At 40.6% G+C, this 20,590-nt stretch overlaps 1 protein-coding gene across 1 annotated transcript in view; it reads left to right on the top strand.

Annotated features, from left to right (window-relative positions):
* Nucleotides 1-15,280, top strand: part of ABCB1 (ATP binding cassette subfamily B member 1) — a 79,710-nt gene extending 64,430 nt beyond the window's left edge. Inside the window, exons 22-28 of the mRNA XM_087821129.1 lie at nt 400-500; nt 1,693-1,833; nt 4,090-4,246; nt 4,975-5,172; nt 11,145-11,351; nt 13,740-13,886; nt 14,691-15,280. Of these exons, the coding sequence (XP_087677255.1) occupies nt 400-500; nt 1,693-1,833; nt 4,090-4,246; nt 4,975-5,172; nt 11,145-11,351; nt 13,740-13,886; nt 14,691-14,897 (1,158 nt within the window). The 3' untranslated portion in view covers nt 14,898-15,280. The remainder of the gene's footprint in view (nt 1-399; nt 501-1,692; nt 1,834-4,089; nt 4,247-4,974; nt 5,173-11,144; nt 11,352-13,739; nt 13,887-14,690) is intronic.
* The last annotated feature ends 5,310 nt before the right edge of the window (nt 15,281-20,590 follow it).

The following is a 20,590-nucleotide window of genomic DNA, read 5'->3' as shown; positions in this document are numbered from 1 at the left end:
AAAAATATGAACTTCACATTTAAAAAAATATAAAATTACTATAAACTTAAAATGTGACCATCATAGAAGAAATGGCACTGCAATAGGTGTAAAATACTGAGTTCTCAGATTAATTTTGTCACTGTAAAACTATGTGGCTTTAGGTAAATGCCTTTATCTGTTTAAGCCTTAGCCTGTCTTTCTGTAAAAAGGAGATTGAATTAGTGGACCTGTCTTCCAGATCTAAAACCCAGTCTGATAAATTTAGTTTCCTTTTCCACAGCAAAGAAGCTCATAGGTCATAATAAGTTAATAATGGTAATTTTATTATCACATATTCTTTATCTCTTTTATGGAATTCAAACTATTTGCCATCGTTTGTCTTTGTGCCCCTTGGTGACTGGGTGCTCTCTGTTACAGATCGCTACCGAAGCAATTGAAAACTTCCGAACTGTTGTTTCTTTGACTCGGGAGCAGAAGTTTGAATATATGTATGCACAGAGTTTGCAGGTACCATACAGGTAATAGCCACTGAAGAGTGGGAATTTTTCAATCATCAGAGTGGTTTTCAGGAGGATTACTTTGGCCAAAGGTAGGGAACAAGTAGAGAAGCTACTAGAAGGGATCCATTTGGGAAGTACTTGTAATTACCCAGGAGAGAAATCACAAGACCCTGACCTAAGACTTGCATCTCTGAGGTAGAAGCTGTAAGAACAGATGACTGATGCAAAGGGGTGGGAGGGAGGATATTGAGAATGACTGTCTGATGCCAAGTTTGGATACTATTTGCTCTCGTTGGAAATTCATTCTTTGAGGAACATGAAATTTGAAGTATCCAGGTGGTGCTTCCTGAAGGAGGCCTTTTTTTCTCTTTACTCTGCTCCAGGGGAAGCGTCTGTTCTTCCTCTAATGAGCTCATCCAGTGAGAGCTCTAAGAGCCATCTAAGCATAAGTAAGCCCACCTTCTGAGTCTCAGTTTCTTCTATGGTAAAAGGAGAGACCTCGACCTTATCAATGGGTTTTCAAACTTTTCTTTTACAATAGGAGAGCCTTTTTTTGTGGAAAAAGTTTCATTTGATATCCCAATATATGAAGTAGATAAAAGCAGAGTTGATCTGGTTGAAGCAGGAGTGGGAGGCCCAGAGGGCTGTCCACTTCTCAGCCTGCTGTTACCATTGCCCAGTTCCAGGTGGTTCAGAAAATGTTAACTCCTTTGTGAAACGTCTAACTGCCCATAACATGTTATTCATAAGGTACCTCTATTGCATAAACTCTAATCCAACCGACTCCTGGGTCTCTGAGGGCAAGAACATGCCTGGTTGCCCACATGGTCCCTGCAGCTTGTAGGTGTTGGATAAATGTGTGTTGTGTGAATGTTTACCATAGTGTACATATGTTATATGTCCAAGAGTGGGGGGAAAGGGAAGGGACTTCCATTTATGAATCCCTAACAGGTCCTTGGCCTATTTCAACTTTTCCTCAATACTTGAAAGTGTGGTTAATCCTTCATTAAAGATAAAGACACTGAGGATCTGGGATTAGGCAGTTTCCTAAATTCTCACAAGTGGTAAAGTGAGGACCAAAGTTAGTTTTCTGGAGACTAAACCCATTTTTGCCTGCTGTGCTTCATGCCCCACCACTAACTTACCAAAGATTATGTTTTAAGGACTGAGAAATGAAAGCCAAGTAAGTTTCCAAATGTCTTCTTTTCAGAAACGCCTTGAGGAAAGCACACATCTTTGGAATCACGTTTTCCTTCACCCAGGCAATGATGTATTTTTCCTATGCTGCCTGTTTCCGGTTTGGTGCCTATTTGGTGGCACATAGGGTGATGGACTTTGAGGATGTTCTATTGTAAGTATTGGATTAATATTTACACATAAACTCTAGAAATAAAGCTGAGGTGAGCATGCTTCATGCCTGCATGGAAAACCTTTACTGTGAAGCTTCAGGATGAGATTTGAGTGATTCGGGAGGTGTCATTTTGCCTCTGGGTCTCCATGTATTGTCACTGAAGCACCGTTTCATTTGGGGAATCATGACTTCCCCTCACCACAGTGCTGACTCACACATTTGACCTTTTCTGTGGCTAGTTGGGGTGGTGATTCAACAAGGGCTGTTCAGAGACCTTGGCATTTGGGAAGAAACCTAACCCTGAACCAAGGATCTGGCTCCTTTGAAAGGACTCTGAACAGGGCAGCTAAAGAACAGCTGTGGAGCGCTGAGTCCTGCTAGCCCTCGCACGCTCCAGGGTAAATTTGCTGTCTTTGATACAGAAGAGAAGTTAGAAGGTAAGAGCTGGAGAATTTCAGAAAAGACAAAGGAAAGCTAGACTGGGATTTCTGCTACCTCTCTCTGAATGTAGAAAATTGTACCTCGGTCAGAGGATATGGGCCTGAACTTCATTAAACTTCTAAATTACTCAGATATGCAGTTTGGTATTGAAAAGTGTGTGTCTTTCTGAGTGTATAGTTTTCTTAGGATGACCCCAATAGAAGATTCAAAATTTCCATCAGGCAAATGATATGCCGGTGCTATTTATGACCATGACCAGGAGAGGCATCATTGGCATTGGGGCTTTGATTAGATAATCATTTGACATATTGCTTTACTTCACAGTAAGGCATTGAATTGATGAAAGTTGCTAACACTTGTGCTTTTAGATTCATAAAATCTGTCTCCCAAGTAAAGGGAAAGGGAGACCTGTCTGATCAGAGAGCAGGCCATTTTGAAAAGATCCTCAGGTCTAAATGAGAACAAGCCTACGATTAACCATCTGTGTGATTTATTTAGAGCTATTATAAAAAAAGATGCCGTGTACTACAGTAACACAGGCATAGAGGCTGGACTCTGGAGGAGAGGCAGTGATGGCTCACTGTATTAATCTGTGAGCCCATCACTTCCCAAGTTTTAGGTCAGTTCAGGCACGCTGTTTAAAAAGGCATGTTGATAAATGTGTCCAGAGGAAGGCAGCTGGGATGTTGAGAGTGAAAGGAGTTATCAAAGAAGCAGATTGTCTACACTGTACCTGTGTTGTAGCAGAAATCCCAATCTGGCTTTCCCTTGTCATTTTCTAAAATTCTCCAGCTCTTACCTTTTACTGCTCTTCTTTTTCACAATATTCTAATACTTGAAGGACTGTCTTAAGCAAAAGGATATGGATTTTTCTTCAATTTGAACTTTTTAACAGTAGACTTAATCAGACTTGCTACTTGTTAAAGCAGAGGACAGAAATCAATTTAGGGGAAGTGCTTGGGCATAAACATTGAGAGCTGGACTTGATATTCTGCCAAGTCCTCCTGAACTTGAAGCTGTTGTGATTCCCATGTCATAGATGAAGAAGGTTGATGCATTTGGGAGCAGCATGATATCTGGGTCTGGAAGGAACTCTTTCTTTACTGTACAGCTCATAGGTTTTCTAAGACTGATATTATTCCAGCATCACTGCCTATATCCATTATTGACTGCCACAGTAATGCTGCATACCAACCAACCATTACAGTGGTGTACAATGATAGCCATTTATTTTCTCCCACAAGTCTATGAGCCAGCTTTGCAGTTTTGCTGATCTACATTGGGCATGACAGAGCTCAGCTAGGCTCACTCATGTTTATAGTGAGCTAGTTGGCCAGGACCTACATGCTTCCCTTCATCTGCGCCTTCTCCTCCAACAAGCTAGCTGGGCTTGTGGTAGTGGCAGAGTTCAGAGGGAGAGATGGGGAGAGAAATGGGGAGAGAGACAGACAGACAAACAGACATACAAGGCTCCCTGAGTCATAGGCTTGGAACTGGTAACAGTCACTTCCACCACATCCTGTTGACCAAAGTAAGTCATAAGCCCAACCCAGATTTAAAGGGTAGGAAAACAAATTTGACTTCTTAAATGGAGCTGCAAAGTCACGTTGCAAGATGAGGGTACAGAAAGAGATGGAAAATGGGGCTGTTTTATTACAGTCAGTCTGTTACACTTACATGAACTTACAAAGAAAAGTGGGTTTTTAACTTCTGTTTGTAATGTTTTGATGGAATGCTCTCTGGTTGTAGAAGTGCCAGCTTTCGAGCTTTGCAGTTATAATTATTTGCACACATTTTGTCTTTGTTTTTTTATAGGGTATTCTCAGCTATTGTCTTTGGTGCCATGGCCGTGGGGCAGGTCAGTTCATTTGCTCCTGATTATGCCAAAGCCAAAGTGTCAGCAGCCCACGTCATCATGATCATTGAAAAAACCCCTCTGATTGACAGCTATAGCACAGAAGGCCTAAAGCTGGTGAGTTTGATGTTTTGATTATATGATCTGTGCCTAACTGATAAATGAAAGTATTCTGAGAGGAGCCCTGGCCTGTGTGACCCAGTTAATTGGAGCGTTGTCCTGTACACCAAAAGGTTGCGGGTTCAATTGCCAGTCAGGGCACATACCTAGGCTGCAGGTTCAATTCCAGGTCAAGGGTGGTACAGGAGGCAACTGATTGATGTTTATCTCTCTCTCTCTCTTTCTCTCTCCCTCCCGCTTCCTCTCTATCTAAAATCAGTTAGCAGGTGAGGATTAAAAAATAAAAAAGAAAGTATTCTAAGAGGAAATTTAATAAAATCTGTGCGTTTTAAAATTTGCCGATGATAAAATGAAACTTTCTAGATCATGGGTTCATTTTAATAAATGTTAACAATATATATTAACATCCAGTACTTTGTATGACAAAGTTGCAGGGAGATAGGAATACTGCCCACTTTATAAGCAAACCCTGTTAATCAGTTTTTATTATATGTAGGTTATTCCTGGGGAGCAGATTGAGTTGTCACATTTGTATTGTGTTAACAGTACAGGTTATAAAAACACTGACCCTTGGAGATTTTGTTTGTTAAATTCTAGCAGTTACAAATAAAACCAAATTATAATACAAGTTCACTACCTTTGACACCTGGGCTAGAGGGGGTTGGCTATACAATGTGTTTCCAGGATCACAGCAATCAAGTTTATTGGTATTGTTCTGATTTTAGAACACACTGGAAGGAAATGTGACATTTAATGAAGTCATGTTCAACTATCCGACCCGGCCCGATGTGCCCGTGCTTCAAGGGCTGAGCCTGGAGGTGAAGAAGGGCCAGACGCTGGCCCTGGTGGGCAGCAGCGGCTGTGGGAAGAGCACGGTGGTCCAGCTCCTTGAGCGGTTCTACGACCCAATGGCCGGAACAGTGGTAAGTACACTTCTGTATTCAGCTCACTTGAAGTTTTTCATCATCTAAAAGCCTGGATGTATTTAATTCTTCACTGTAAGCCATGGTTTTTCAAACCTTTAAACAACAGCCCCACTTAAATTCTGACATCCTAGATACAGTCTCCAAGCTGTGTCATCTGCCCCAACCAACATCTCCAGCCTCTCTGTCAACACTGCCCCTCTCCCTTCCCTCAATTAGGTTTCAGCTTACATGAGAAGATCCAGCAACAATTTAAGGTGCTATAAAGAGAGAGGAGGGGTGCTAGGAGAGACAAGGTGGGAGCCAAGGATGGGGAGTGTTTCAAGAAGAGGAAGGTAGTCAGCAATGACAAAGATGATGGGGAGGTAGGGTAAGGATTTGGCGATCAATGGGCTACTTCTGACCTAAGGTATTCTCCTTGAAGAGGTGGTGCTAGAAGGCAGTTGAGCAGGGCTGGGGTATGGTTGGGAGGGGAAACAGAGACTATCAAGAAGATCAAAGATAAAGGAAGGGCAAGTAGGAATGGCAGCTTGAGTGGGGAGGCAGAGTCCAGGGAAAATGGTGAGGGGGAATCTTCAGCATTTTTATGACTGAGGGTGAAATAAAGCCGTTGATGGAGAAAGAGCATTGAAGCATTTTCTAAGGGGGAAAAAAAAAGGTAAGATTCTGGATATGGATAAAGAGGATAAAGGGATTCCCTTTTGTTTCCTGAACTATAAGAATAAGTGAATAATCATATTTACTTATTCAACATTCATCAAACCTTACTGAGTACCTGTCAGGGACTATCTTAGGTACCGAGAATGAGATAGAGGTCTTGAAGAGAGTAGTAAAATTTTAAAAGATTATAATGGAGAATAGGAAATGAATCAGATTAGGGAGGAATAGAATTTATAGCCAAGAAATGTTCATTATGTAGGCATTTAATTATTGGTTGCACTCAGAGGTGATATTAAAAATACTTAACAACTGGGATGGCATGGCACTGACCAACCAGAATGGACACCTGTTCCATGCAGTCAGATTGATGCCCATCAGCCCCATATGGGCCCTACTTGTATTAATGACTGACATGAAAACAGAATTTTCAACCTGTAGTCCAGGGCATTTTTACTTCCCCACAGCATTCATGGTTACTCAATAATATGTTTTGTATTCAAAGACAGGTATGCCTTTATTTAGTCTATTCTTTCACAGCCCCATAAGCCTTGTTTCTTATTTTTACTACCTTGTTTTATGTTTTTTGTGAATTCTGACTTTGTGCTTCAATTCTGTGGTTAAAGTTGAACAAAGGACTCTAAATGAAGACCTAGCTGACAAATGAGGCAATCGGAGGAGGGATTGCTAGCTAGCAGACACTGATTATGGCCATTAATGGACGTTCATTCAGCAGTGTGTTAAATGTTGAGCTCTAACGAGTTATAGTATATGGTGTCTGCCCTCAGCTGCAAAAATGGGGCATATTCTCCCCTGAGGTAGATTAAAGGAGGAGATAGGTTTGAGCTGGTTCTTAAGGGATAAGTAGAGCTGGTTGCATATCAGTGTGGGGGTGAGCTGTCCGTCAGATGCCACTTGGTGCAAGAGATTGTGTGAGCTGTGGTTGATAAGGGATTTGTTCCCAACGCCCGTATAGGCCAGTTTGGCTAAAATAGTGGATTTAACCAGAGTTGTGATTCTCATACTTTTTAAAATTATAATCCATTTAGGAAGGACAGAAATTCTCATGGCCTTAGCACTGCACTTATAGTCACTGTAGTGGAAGAAGCACTTGATAACAGAGTTGAGTTGAAAACAACAATTATGGTAAACAGTACAATAGTTAAATAAGAAGAAAGTAAAGACATTAATAATTATTCTACACATACAGAAACAAAAGGGAGCATAATTACAAACATGGACCGTATCAGTGATGATTCAGTGTAGGAAACAGAAACTGCTTTAGGTATTTCAAGCAGATAAATATTTCATAAAGGGAATTGGGTGCTTATAAAATCATTGGAAGGGCTGGAAGAGTATAAATAAAAAGTGAAAGTAAGTAAGTGCTCTAAGACAGTCAAATCACAGCACTGCAGCTGGGATCATGTGGCCAGGAAGTTGTACAAATGGTGCCAATGTCACAGCTACTCTAAACTGGAAGACATAAGATCAGAGTGTGGGTTTTGCAAAAACTCGCGTCTGCTGGAACACATGTGTTAGCTTACCACTGCTGCTAAAGAGAATTGGTCTCTGCCTTCCAGATTTTGCACAGGGCACCTCAATGGTAGAACCTCAGTTACTTCCAGAGCCAGAAGAGAGTCTGGGAAATAATTTTTAGCCTTCCAGTCCCTTGATTTATGGAAGGGCAGACACAGAATAATATGGCAATGAATGCTGAGTGCGTAAGACAGTAGCCATCTCAAGATGACACTGATAATGCAATGAAAGCAAAGTGTCCTCATCTATTGTAGGGATGCTATTATCTGCTCCTATGCATTTGCACTAGAACTTTGAAATACTGCCAAGTGGTGCATAACAGCCAGACTTAGTGGAAGTGTCACCAGTAAACACTAGTAAACGTGCCAAGCTTTACTTATGAATATCAATTAGTAACCCTTAATAACTCAGTTAGTAGGTTCCTAGTAATTAGCTCTTATTACTATGTAAAAATGCATATGTGAATTTAAGCATCATTTGATCATAGAGCTGAAGAAAGCCTTGACCCTGAGATCAGGAAATCCTCATTACCATCAGTGGGCATTGTATTATATTTTGAGAAACATTGACCTGAGTGGTGGTTCTCAAACTGGTGTGTATCAGAATGGCCTAGAGAGCTAATAAAGAACACAGCTCATTGAAGTAAGTTAGGGCCTGGCCTTTTAATTTTTACAATTTTCCCAAATAATTCCCAAATGCCAATTACAGTTTGAGAACCACTGAACTGATGCATTTGAAAGATTTTGGTTAAATTGTGGAGTGTTGAATAATGAAGCTACAGAATTGTTCTGTGAAGCCTGAAGGTTATACAATTTTATGGACTCTTCTTAAAAGAATACAAAGTTATGAATACAAAATTAGGCACAGAGGTGAATATTTGTTTGAAATGAAAAAAATCACAATAAAATACTAAAAACTTAAAGATTCTGGTACCTTCTTTAGGCAAGTTATCATAAATACAATATTTACCTGGAAGAGCTTCCTGACTATAGCCTGGCCTTCCTCCCACCCAGAGCACTGTTCAAGACCCAGCATTTACCTACAGTTGAGGGCCTTTGAAGCTTAAGTTCATTAGCTTCACTATTAAATTGCCTCTGGTTTGTGTCTTCCCCTCACCTTTCCTTTCCTTTCTGGTCCATCCCACAGACCCCCATCTGAGTCCTCTATACTTCTTAGGATACAGTTAGAAGCCTGTTGTCATTGGGTATTACCCAGTGGGTGCCTGGGCTAAGATGGGGGGTATTCTTCTTTTGAGGCAGGACAGAAATGTCTTTTAATTATGAGACACTTGTATTACCAAAACCCAACCTGTAGTATGTATATTCCAATCCTAGCTCCCTCAATTACTATGTGACCTTGCACAAGTTACTTAACTTTGCTCATTTCTTTGTCCATAAAATGGGGCTTAAAATGACACCTCCCTTGCAAGGGTTGTTGTGAAGATTAAATGAGAATTCATGAGACATGCTTATTAAACAGGACCGATAGTATAGTCAGTGGTCAATATTTTATCTATAATTGTTATTTCAGAGTAAATACATATAGCGGAATAATACATATTTAAAATTTAATTATTTGTGCTAATGAAAGCAAGCAGTAGATTTAACAATCTAAATAGAGATAGCCAGTCATTTTAGTTTGGCCTTACATCATTATTACCATTGTGTTTAATGTCCTAATTAAGTTTTTATTTAAAACAGTATCTTTTGAACAGTGCTCACTGATTTCCCAGAATTCCTTGGTCTTCCCTGAGACCTCCACCCAGACCTCAGCCAAAGAAGCTCCACATTCATCTGTTGTACATTTGGGCTTCTAAACATGTTTTCCTTAAAAAAGGATTCTTCAGCTAACACAGATTTTAAATAGTTTGCAATTCTGGTGTATCGTGTGGGGAGGGGGAGGCACAAGAGTGTTATTGTGTTCATTTAAGCTTGCTGGGATTGTTCAGATTTGTCTGATTATACTGGGCAGTGTCTATTTTCCTTCCAGGGGCATGCACCTGGAAAAATTTTTTTAAATAAACACAACTACCCCTTCTTTCCTTAGGTTTCCATTTCTCGAGTACAGTGTTCCGTTTAACAACATCTGCTGTTTCACCACACGTTTGTATGGTTTTTCCTGCCTTTCTCCACCTTTACTTCCCACTATAAGGAAGCCTGGGGCATAGATGCTCGGAATAGTCTCCATGGCAACTGGGCTTGGTACCAATAAGGTCATGGCTGTTTTCCATTCTGCATCTGCACGCTTCACAAACAGAAGCTGTCTTCCTGCAGCAGAGATTGTAGCCTACCCTGGTCTGCAAGAGGCACCCACCCAGGCACACAGGATACAGAGTATAGATGGCTCGGTATACACTCACCACCGTTAATAGAAAAGCTTGAAGCTGAGTCACTCATGTCTTCTTCAGAGGGATGAACAGTTCTCTCACTTGAATGCCAGAATTCTCTTGCAAAGTAGATCTTCTGCGCAGACATATCCACATCAGAGAGTAAGGATTTTTATCAGCAAAGCTGTAAGGGGCACCACCCTGGGCTCCTGCAGCATAATTCAGGGAGCCAAGTGACTAGAGAAAGGCCAGCTTCTCTCTCCTGCTCCTTTGGCTCAACATTGTAGATGTCCGTCCATCCTTTGATCTATCAGCCGTCTACCCATCCTTTGTAGTTCCAAGTACAACACACACACAGAGACACAAATGCTGGCAGTCCTTGTGTGCATCCTCTGTGCCCAGCAACTGTGCTAACGGGTCCATACATGATCTTGTTTAATCCTTAATTCTATGAGCTTAAGAATTATAACAATTCCAGTTTTACCCACAAGGAAACTCTCAAGAAATTACATCATCTTCGCAACATCAACAACTACTAAGTATAGCAGCCACCCTCCTCCCACACTCACTTCTACTCCATTTAACTGCTGCAGCCCATTCCTCAAAAACCTGATCCTAATGAACTCAGTGCAGATCAGAACCTGACCTGCAAACCTATTATGTGGTCATAGTAGTTATTTATTTCCAATATAATCTCAGCTACTTTCCTATGAAAAATTGATACTTTAAGAGTAAAGATGCCAGGAAACATTCCAGAAATATAAAGCATTGTGTTAGTTTCCTGTGACTGCTGTAGCAAGTTTCAGCAAATTTAATGGTGTAAAAACAACACAAATTTATTATCTTACAAATTCTGGAGGTCAGACGTCCAAAGTGGACCTCACTGGGCTAATAAAATCAAGGGGTCAGAAGGGCTGGGCTCCTTCTGGAGGCTCTAAGGGGGAATCTTTTTCTAACCTTTCTAGCTCCTGGCCCCTTCCGCATCTTCAAAGCCAACAATGACCGAGTCTTTCTCCTGTTGCATCACTCTGACACTCTCCTGCCTCCCTCTTCCATAGTTAGGGACCCTTATGGTGACATTAGGCCCACCTGGATAATCCAAGATAATTTCTTTATTTTGAGATCAGCTGATGAGCAACCTTATATAGTTCCCCTTTGCCTTGTGACAACATTCACAGGTTTCATGGATTAGAGCATCAGGATCCTGGGAGTTTGGGGGAGGGGGCATTATTTTACCTACCACATGCGTGTATCATTACTAGGGTTAAAACAGAACATGACAGCTCCTCAAAGCATACAATTATGACCTTAATTATCCTTGGTAATCCAAAAAACAACAACAAAAATTTAGTCTCAGTAATTTGGCCATTTTAATATGTGAAGTAATGATACTAATTTTGCTAAATTCAAAATGTGCTGGCCCTGAAGTTGATCTGTGAACTCCTGATTTCAGCTCATTGACAGCAAAGAAGTAAAGCAGCTGAATGTCCAGTGGCTCCGAGCACAAATGGGCATCGTGTCCCAGGAGCCTGTGCTGTTCGACTGCAGCATCGGTGAGAACATTGCCTACGGAGACAACAGCCGGGTCGTGTCACAGGAAGAGATTGTGCAGGCCGCCAAGGAGGCCAACATCCACCACTTCATTGAGACACTGCCTGATGTAAGTCTCCCTCTGAAGTAGGCTTCCAGGAGCCTGTGGTAGCCTCCCTGACCTATAGTTTGATTTCTAAAGGGCTGGTTTCACAAAAGTGAAGAAAAATGAACAACTGTAACACACACACCTATATACAAGCATCTGGCCACACTTCCTATCCCCATTCGATGTTACATTAACTGGATCACCTCCTGACTTTCCCTGTGAACAAGCCTGAGTACATATGTCTGGGAGGCCTTTTCCTTCAAGTCTAAGTGCAGTGCCCAAAGAAGCAGGCATGACCCTCCTTCCCCACTCCTCTCCCAGCCTTCCTTCGGCCTCCTTGAAGCTCTTCCCAAGCCTCAAGCCTCCCTGTGGAGTCAGACTAGGGAACAGGACCCACGCCAGAAAGAAGGTTCTCTCTGAATAGGGCTGAACCATTGGGATGGCAGCGGTGTCTTGTAATCTCTCACCATTGCACATTTCATGGGCCCCAAGCTCTGCTTATAGGGTTGCTTACTGCAACCTCCCCTGGGCTGTTGTCCTATGACTGTTGTCTGAATTCCTCCTAGGAAGCTAGATAAACAGAACTTCTCACCCTCTTTAAGCCCCTTACGTCCTATATTTTAAAGTGCATCTTGATGTAACTCATCTCACCCTCCTCCCTCTTTACTGTAAGGAAGTATCCCCTAAAAATTAATGCTCAGTAGCCTCAAACCATCAGAGAAGGCAGTCTCTTCATGGGGAAGGATGGCAATACCAGGTGGCCCTCTTTCCCAAGATTTTCTTTTCCTGAGGCTCTTTGGATAACTGCTGCCACCACATCATAGACCCCAGGAAGGGGCATTATCTCCCTTCCAGCCTTTAACCTTCTAGCCCAGCTGTGAATAATTGGCCCATTCCAAGGCTTGCACATTTTAAAATATAGTTTCAATCCCCTTTACTAATGACAAGGTCAGGGTTCTCAACATTATGGGCATGGACCAGCACATCAGCATCCCCTGGGAACTTGTAAGAAATGAAGATTTTTCAGGCCCTAACCCAGACCTGCTGAGTCAAAAACTCTGAAGGTGGAGTCCTGCCATCAGTGTTTTAGTAGCCCAGGTAATACTGATGCAGGCTCAAGTTTGGGAACCACTGGGCTAGGGATTGACAAAGACAAACACAGAGAGTAGCTATTACTTAGCTTGCCACTAGGACCCCACCTTTCCAGGCTCCTGGGCTCCATCTGTCACACTGAGCGCACCTGTGGACCGTATGATTCTTTGTATCAGACAAGGAAGGAGAAGGCAAATCCCTTAAGTCCGCTGTCTAAGGAGCACTTGTCCCCGAGTGATTTGTACTAGGATTTACCTCGCCCTGCGGGAGGCTGGTTTAATTACCTCCTTCCTTCAGGTTTTACCTGCCTCAACAGGCTCAATACTTTATCAGTACAACCTGCTCACCCCTACATTCACATGGGACACAGTGCTCCTGCCTGTCAGGCAGATGTAGCCCTGGGGTGGAGCCAGCCCCAAGCATCTGCCGGAACCTCACCTGGAGTCTTATTCCATCTGCAGGTAGAGTCCTCGTTCTGAGTAGGGGTGCCAGATATAGCAAATAAAAATAGGAAATGCTATATAGAACATACTCTGGGTGTCAGAATCAGAGCCTACAGTCTGACTAAAATTTTAGCCTGGCGAGGGCCTGTAAACAGTAAGATAGTATTGTTTTCTAGCTTACACATGCTATCACATCCTGTTTTGGCTCTGCTCTATGTACCCTTCTAACTCCTAACCCTATCATCATATTAAATAGTGACAGTTATCTAATATGGGCAATAAATATGTGAAAAATTTGGGGAGAATTCTAAAAACAAAAATTAAAAAAGGAGATTTCAGCTTTCAGAGTTAGGTATCAAAATAGAATTCCTTAGCATCCATTAAAATTACTGAAACATTGGAAATAGTTTTATAAAAACAGACACCAAAAGGCTAGCATCCCAAGAATTTCTTCCTTTCCTCACATTAAAATAATGCAGAGAGCGTCACCTGCTGGTTACAAATAAAATGAGTTTCAGTTATTTTATTCACAGCCCATTGAAATCAAATTTCCTTCCTCCTACCAATCTTTGTCCCAAATATAATGAAATCAGAAGACTGGAAAAGACGAACATTGTGGCAATATTCTCCCCTAAACGTGCTGACCTGTTTATACTAAAACGTATTTTTTAAGACACAAGTCTGTTTTCAAGAAGAGAGATCAAACCTGCCATTTAGAGCTGTGCCTGTCTTTGTTTAATTCTCTAGTAACCCATTCTTATTCTGAACCTAAACTTTTTTGTACATATGGGAATGGTTATCTTATTTTCTGTAAGCAAACTTTTTTTTTAGAATCTCAGTTCTACTTTTCATAATAACTCAACCCTATTTACAGAAATATGACACCAAAGTAGGAGACAAAGGAACTCAGCTCTCTGGTGGCCAGAAACAGCGCATTGCAATAGCACGTGCCCTCGTTAGACAGCCTCGGATTTTGCTTCTGGATGAAGCTACATCAGCTCTGGATACAGAAAGTGAAAAGGTAAGACTTTAAATTGGACTTATTTACACTTGTATCTATTGTATGTAAGATATAATTTATGCTAACTTCCACAGTAGAGAACAAAATTCAGCCACATATATTGATTGATACTTATGTTACCTTTCAGTGGAATTTAAACGCTTTCTGTAGCTTTTATTAAAGAGAACTAAGATAAAACCAGGCAAATTAGTCTCTTCATGCTTATGTTCCAAAAAAAGCCCTGGATCACTTTGTACTGACCTAAGAAGCTTCATTCAGAAGACATATTTTTGTTTCCACTGGCAGCATTTCCTCAGCAACTATAAAAAGAAGTGGGAGAGCACTACAATGTTAAAAGTTGATGGTACCTTAAGATGAAATTAGTAATCATTTTCAGCTTGAGAAAAGTTGAGTATTCAGGCACCTGGAAGACAAGTTAATGTTTCCTGTCTTAAAAATACCAAATGCAAGGAAGCTGTCTTCATGCTCAGTCTTCCTGAATTTGCTGGAGAGCTGGACCAGAGGGCTGCTTTGAAGGATGTTGTGTGGCCATGCACAGCAGTAAACGTTTTTAAATGATCGAATGGGCTGTATTTATCATCATAACTTTGAGAATAGATCACTTGTAGCCTCAGAACTAATCCAAACTAGTATTCAATTACCTTCTGATATGCCAAATCCCGTGCTTTGTAAAATCTGTTATATTTCACTGATACCGTTGTTAAAGAAGGACTATTTTTGGATAAATTAAATTTGAGATTATGGAAGAAGAATTAAAAGGAGAGGACTGTATTACCAGAATTAATTTACATGATTATTGAATAGGTTGTCCAAGAAGCCCTGGACAAAGCCAGAGAAGGCCGCACCTGCATTGTGATCGCTCACCGCCTGTCCACCATCCAGAATGCAGATTTAATAGTGGTGTTTCAGAACGGCAAAATCCAGGAGCATGGCACACATCAACAGCTGCTTGCACAGAAAGGCATCTATTATTCCATGGTCAGTGTCCAGGCTGGTGCCAAGCGCCAGTGAACTGTGCCCAGATAAGCTGTTAAATATTTTCTAATGTTTGTGTTAAAATATGGCATTTAATCAAAGTTAAAAAGTGGAAAAACTATGTAGAGTTAGCTGTTTAATATTTCCTGACGCAAGATCATTCCACCAAGTTCAGTCGTCAAAGACTTTATAATTAAAAGAATTGGAAGAAACATCATCAGATAGAATAAAGTGATGGTTTTAATTGCATTAGGAATTTATATAATTCAAAGTAGATTTTGTTAATAAAACGTGTAACTTTTGTTTATATTTTCTTATTTGGACTGTAACTGACTGCCTTGCTATAATTATTATAGAAGAAGCAAAAACTGTTGACTGTTTGCATAAAGTGCCTATAATAAAACTAAGCTTTTATATGACTGGAGTCATCTTGTCTAAAACACTTGTAAATATATTTATTATCTCCCATTTGGAATATTGAAGACCCCATCAGTATTTTCTTAAAAAGAGTCCTTTAAAAATTTCCATTAAATTTTGTGATAATGGTTAAATAATGCAAATAATTCCTATTCTACATGCCCGTTTTTTGTTTTTTTAAAATATATCTTTATTGATTTCAGAGAGGGGAAAGGAGAGAGGGAGAGAGAGAGACATCAGTGATGAGAGAGTCATTGATCTGCTGCCTCCTGCACGCCTCCCACTGGGGATCGAGCCTGCACCTGGGCATGTGCCCTGACTGGGAATCGAACCCTGATCTCCTGGTTCATAGGTTGATGCTCAACCACTGAGCCACACCGGCTGGGCTCTATATGTCTTTTCACATTGAGTCCTAAAGAACCATCTCCCTTCATTCTTCTTGAAATTGACCCTGCTGATTCTTGCATTTCCACATAATGGAGGGCTCTCAAACTAAACACACAGATCAATAAAGATTTGGGCCTCGGGTGGAGCAGAGGATGTACAATTATGACATGTATACTCTGATGTACATTAAGTATTTTGCATTGCTCTTATAAAGGACTCTTACAGGATTTTAATATTTTTGTACTTAAAAAAATACAATTACTCTTTCTGTTTCAATAATTAATCACTTTTCCCAGTAGTTGGTCTCTCCCAAAGTTGATCTTTTGATGGCAGATGTTTAAAATGTTGCATAAGCCCTAGCCAGTGTGATTCAGTTGGTTGGAACGCCTTCCCGTGGACCAAAAGGTTGCTGGTTTGATTCCTGGTCGAGGCACATACCTAGGTGGTGGGTTCAATCCCTAGTGGGGGAGCATACTGGAGGCAATCGATCAATGTTTCTCTCTCCTATTGTTTCTCTCTCTTTCTCTCCCCTTTCCCCTTTCTCTGAAAAAAAAAAATAGTAATAAAAAAATAAAAGGTCTCATAAGTTTAAATACATTATCATGCAAACATGATGAAAAAATAAAATATCAAAGAATGATACTCTGACTACAAAAAAAAAAAAAAAGAAAGAAAAGCCAAAAAGCAGTATAAACAAGATTGGAGAGCAGAATCTGGGAGCAATATTTGCCCTATTTATTATAAACAGTTGATATCCTTAATATATGAAGAATTTTAAAAGGAAAAGTGCCATCATCTCATGGAAAAATGGACAAAGAACATGGTCAGCTTATTCCCAAAGAAGAAATACATGACCAAAAAATATGTGCACAATCTCAAAGAAATGCAGATTAAAACGACATATCCTTTAGAAGTAACGTCAGCCTCATGATAGAATAAGATATCCCTTGTTTTACCCTTAACAACAATAATTGGGCATCCTCCACAGACAAAAGTGCCTTTGGGGGAATTGTGGGATCTGGTACCATATGCTGAGGCACCTGAGAGGAGTCTTACCCGATGTGTGTCAGGTAATCGGCATATAGACCTTGGCCCTGGCTGTGGACCCTGTTGTGGCCTATGAACTGCCTTCAGCCCCTCTTGGCCTAGCTCCAGGAGTCCCTGAAATTCACTGTCTTAGAAAATCACCCACGGATGAGAGTGTTTGTAGAAGTCCAAGTTTCAGAAGAGAAGCTCCAGCTTATCACTGGAGCAGAAAAACAGGAGAGGGTAAGAGAAACTGTTTGACTTACATCACTCCTCCCTTAAGGTGACACAGCTTAGAGCCAAAAGAGATCTCAGTCTGTGATTGCCCTCATGGGGGAAAGTACAAGTGTGTAAGTGAGCACCTGGCCTCCCCAACTGTGGGGGACACTGCTAAAGCAGCTCAGTTGTGCCCTGCCGGTGTGGCTCAGTGGTTGAGCATCAACCTATGATCCTGGACACTGCAATTCTATTCCTGGTCAGGGCACATGCCCGTGTTGCAGGCTTGATCACTATTAGGGGGCATGCAGGAGGCAGCCAGTCAATTACTCTCATCACTGATATTTCTATCTCTCTATCTCTCCCTTCCTCTCTCTGAAATCAGTAAAGACATATTTTTTAAAAAAAGAAGCTCATTGTTCTCTCACCCCACCTAGAGTACTGATTTGTGAGTTGTATGACTGGGAGGGGCAGGGAAAAACTGGGAGAGTGGCAGATAGATCTCTTAGAGGGCATTAAAGCTATGTGGAGCCTACTAACTACATTGTGGACTCTTATCTAGAAGCCTATCCACAAGCTGCTGAGAACACCTTACCTGTAGATCTTCCCAGCTGACCCACGGGAACCCCCAGTGCTCAGTGTGCCTCACCCACACACACTTCTGACCCTGTGACTGGATCTCTGTGTGTGCTCCCAATGGTGGTAGCAAGAGCAAGATCTAGCAGACAGTTAGTGAGCATTCACAGGAAGCGATCCCAAGTCTGCAGGCCAGGAAGAGATCACAAACTTAAGCTTTAATACCAAATTTGGAAAAATAAAAGGGAAGCAGTCAGTACATGGCCTGGTGCACAGTGGGATCAAGAGAAGGCATACAAGCTTGAGGATTCTGCCACAAGAAGTAAGAAGCGTGGATCAGGTGTACCCATAGTCCTGGGAAACCTCATGATCAGTAGTAGGGTGATGGAAAATATTTCTCTCCAGAAGCCAGTTGTTAAAGCCAGAAGGAGATGACTGTTACTTCAAATGATTCAACAGCAATGCAAAACTTCAAGGAACATGATAAATCAATGACACGTGATACTACCAAAGGATCACAATAATCTTCCAGTATCCAACCTCAAGACATGGAGACCTGTGATTTATTTGATAAATAATTTAAAATAGCTGTTTTAAGGAAACTCAGTGAGCTACAAGAAGACATAGAAAGAAAATTCAACAAAATCAGGGAAACAAAATGAGAAGTTTAATAAAGAGATGGAAAATATAAAAAAAAAATTCTAGAGCTGAAGAATACAATGAATGAAATGAAAAGTGTAATAGCATCAACAGCAGAAGAGATCAATCTGAAGACAGAAACCTGAGGAAAACAAAAGAAAAAGAATGGAAAATAGTCAAGAAAGCCTATGTGATTTATGGAATACCATCAGAAGAACCAATTTGTGAATTATTAGAGTTCCAGAAGGAGAAGAGAGGGCAGAATGGTTATTTATTTATTTTTAACAGCTGAGAAGATCCCAAACATGGAGGGAGATTTGGATATCCAAGTTCATGAAGCTCATAAGTCACCAAACAAAATCAACTTAGAGCGCTCCTCTTCAACACACATTATAATAAAACTGTCAAAAATTAAAGACAAGGAGTCTTAAAAGCAACACATGGGAGGAAAGCATATAACTTACAGGGCAACCCCCATAAAGATATCAGTGGATTTCTCTGCAGAAACCTTACAGGCCAAGAGAGGGTGGGATGATATATTTAAAGTGCTGAAGGAGAAGAAAACTGCCAACCAAGAAATCTGTTTGGCAAAGTTGTCCTTCAGGAATGAAAAGAGAAATGAAGAACAAAAGCTGAGGGCATTCATCACCACTAGACCTGCCTTCCAAGAAATGCCAAAAGGAGTTCTGCAAGCTGAAATGGAAGGGTGCTAATTAGTAACATTACGACATAGGAAAATATACAACTGGTAAAGCTAAGTACATAGTCAAATCCAGAATACTGTAATATGATGGTATATTAATCATTTAACTAAAGTTTAAAGGACAAAAGTATTAAAAATAAATATAACTATAATAATTTGTTAATAAATACACAATATAAAAGGTAAATTGTGACATCAAAAAAAGAAAGATGTAAAAGGTTACAGTTTTTGTATGAAATTGAAGTTTTTATCAGTGTAAAATAGACTGTAAAATCAGTAAAATGTTTTATGTAACCTTCATCGTAACCACAAAGCAAAAACTGACAGTCGATTCACAAAATAAAAAGAGAATCAAAGTATAAAACTACAGAGTATCATCAATTCATGAAGGAAAGGCAGCGAGAGAGGAAGAAAGGAACAAGGGAACTGTAAAATAGCCAAAGAACTATGAATCAGATGACACTAGTAAGTCCTTACCTATCAATACTTACTCTAAATGGAAATTATTAAATTCTCTAAAGACATAGGATGGGTAACAAAGCAAGGCCCAGCTATATGCTGCCTACAAGAGACTCACTTCAGCTTTAAGTACACACATAGGCTCAAAGTCAAGGGGTGGAAAAAGATATTCCACGCGAATGGAAACCCAAAGAGAGCAAGGGCAGCAATGCTTATATTAGACAAAATAGACTTTAAGTCAAAAGTGGTTAAGGATAGCCCTGGCTGGATGGCTCAGTTGGTTGGAGCACTGTCCCATACACGAAAAGGTTGTGGGTTCAATTCCTGGTCAGGGCACATACCTAGGTTTCGGGTTCAAGCCCCGATCAGGGCATGTAGAGGAGGCAACCGAAAAATGTTTCTCTCTCTCTCTCTCAAATCAATAGAAACATATCCTCAGGTAAGGATTAAAAAAATGGTTAAGGAGACAAAAAAAAGGTCATTATATAATTTTAAATAAGATTACACATACACCCTACCAAGGCTGACACACGAAGAAATATAAAATCTGAATAGACCAAAATGAGTAAGGAGATTGACTCAGTAATCAAAAACCTCCTAACAAAGAAAAGCCCAGGAACAGATTATTTCACTGGTGAATTCTACCATTTAAAGAAGAATTAATGCCAATCCTCACACTTCCAAAAAATTGAAGAGGAGAGAACACTCCCAAACTCATTTTAAGAGGCCAGTCTTGTCCTGGTACCCACGCCAGATAAAGACAGTACAAGGAAACTGCAGACCAGTATCTCTAATGAATATAGGTGTAAAAATTCTCAAAAGAATGCTAGCAGACTGAATTTAAAGCACATTGTATCATACACTACGATTAAGGGGGTGTATTCCTGGGATGTAAGGGTGGTTCAACATATGCAAATCGACAAATGTGAAATACCATATTAATAGATTGAAAGATAGAAATCACATGACCTTAATAGATACAGAAAAAGCAGTTCACAAAGATACAACATCCTTTCATGATGAAAACAACAAATTGGGTATAGAGGGAACATACTTCAACACAATAAAGCCCATGTAGACAAGCCCACAGCTAACGTCATCCTCAATGGTGAGAGGTTGGAAGATTCTCCTGTATGATCAGGAACAAGACAAGGGTTCTTGCTCTCACCAGTTCTAGTCAACCTAGTGCTGGAATCATAGCTGGAACAACCAGGCAAGAAAAAGAAAAAGCGTCACAACCAGAAAGGAAGAAGTAAAATTATCTTTGCCAATGCTAATTGTGTGTGTGTGTGTGTGTGTGTGTGTG

Source organism: Miniopterus natalensis, chromosome 10 (genome assembly GCF_054644295.1).
Source record: "Miniopterus natalensis isolate mMinNat1 chromosome 10, mMinNat1.hap1, whole genome shotgun sequence".
Taxonomy (NCBI): domain Eukaryota; kingdom Metazoa; phylum Chordata; class Mammalia; order Chiroptera; family Miniopteridae; genus Miniopterus; species Miniopterus natalensis.
Note: the sequence above shows the minus strand (reverse complement) of the source record. Positions and strands in the feature narration are given on the sequence as shown.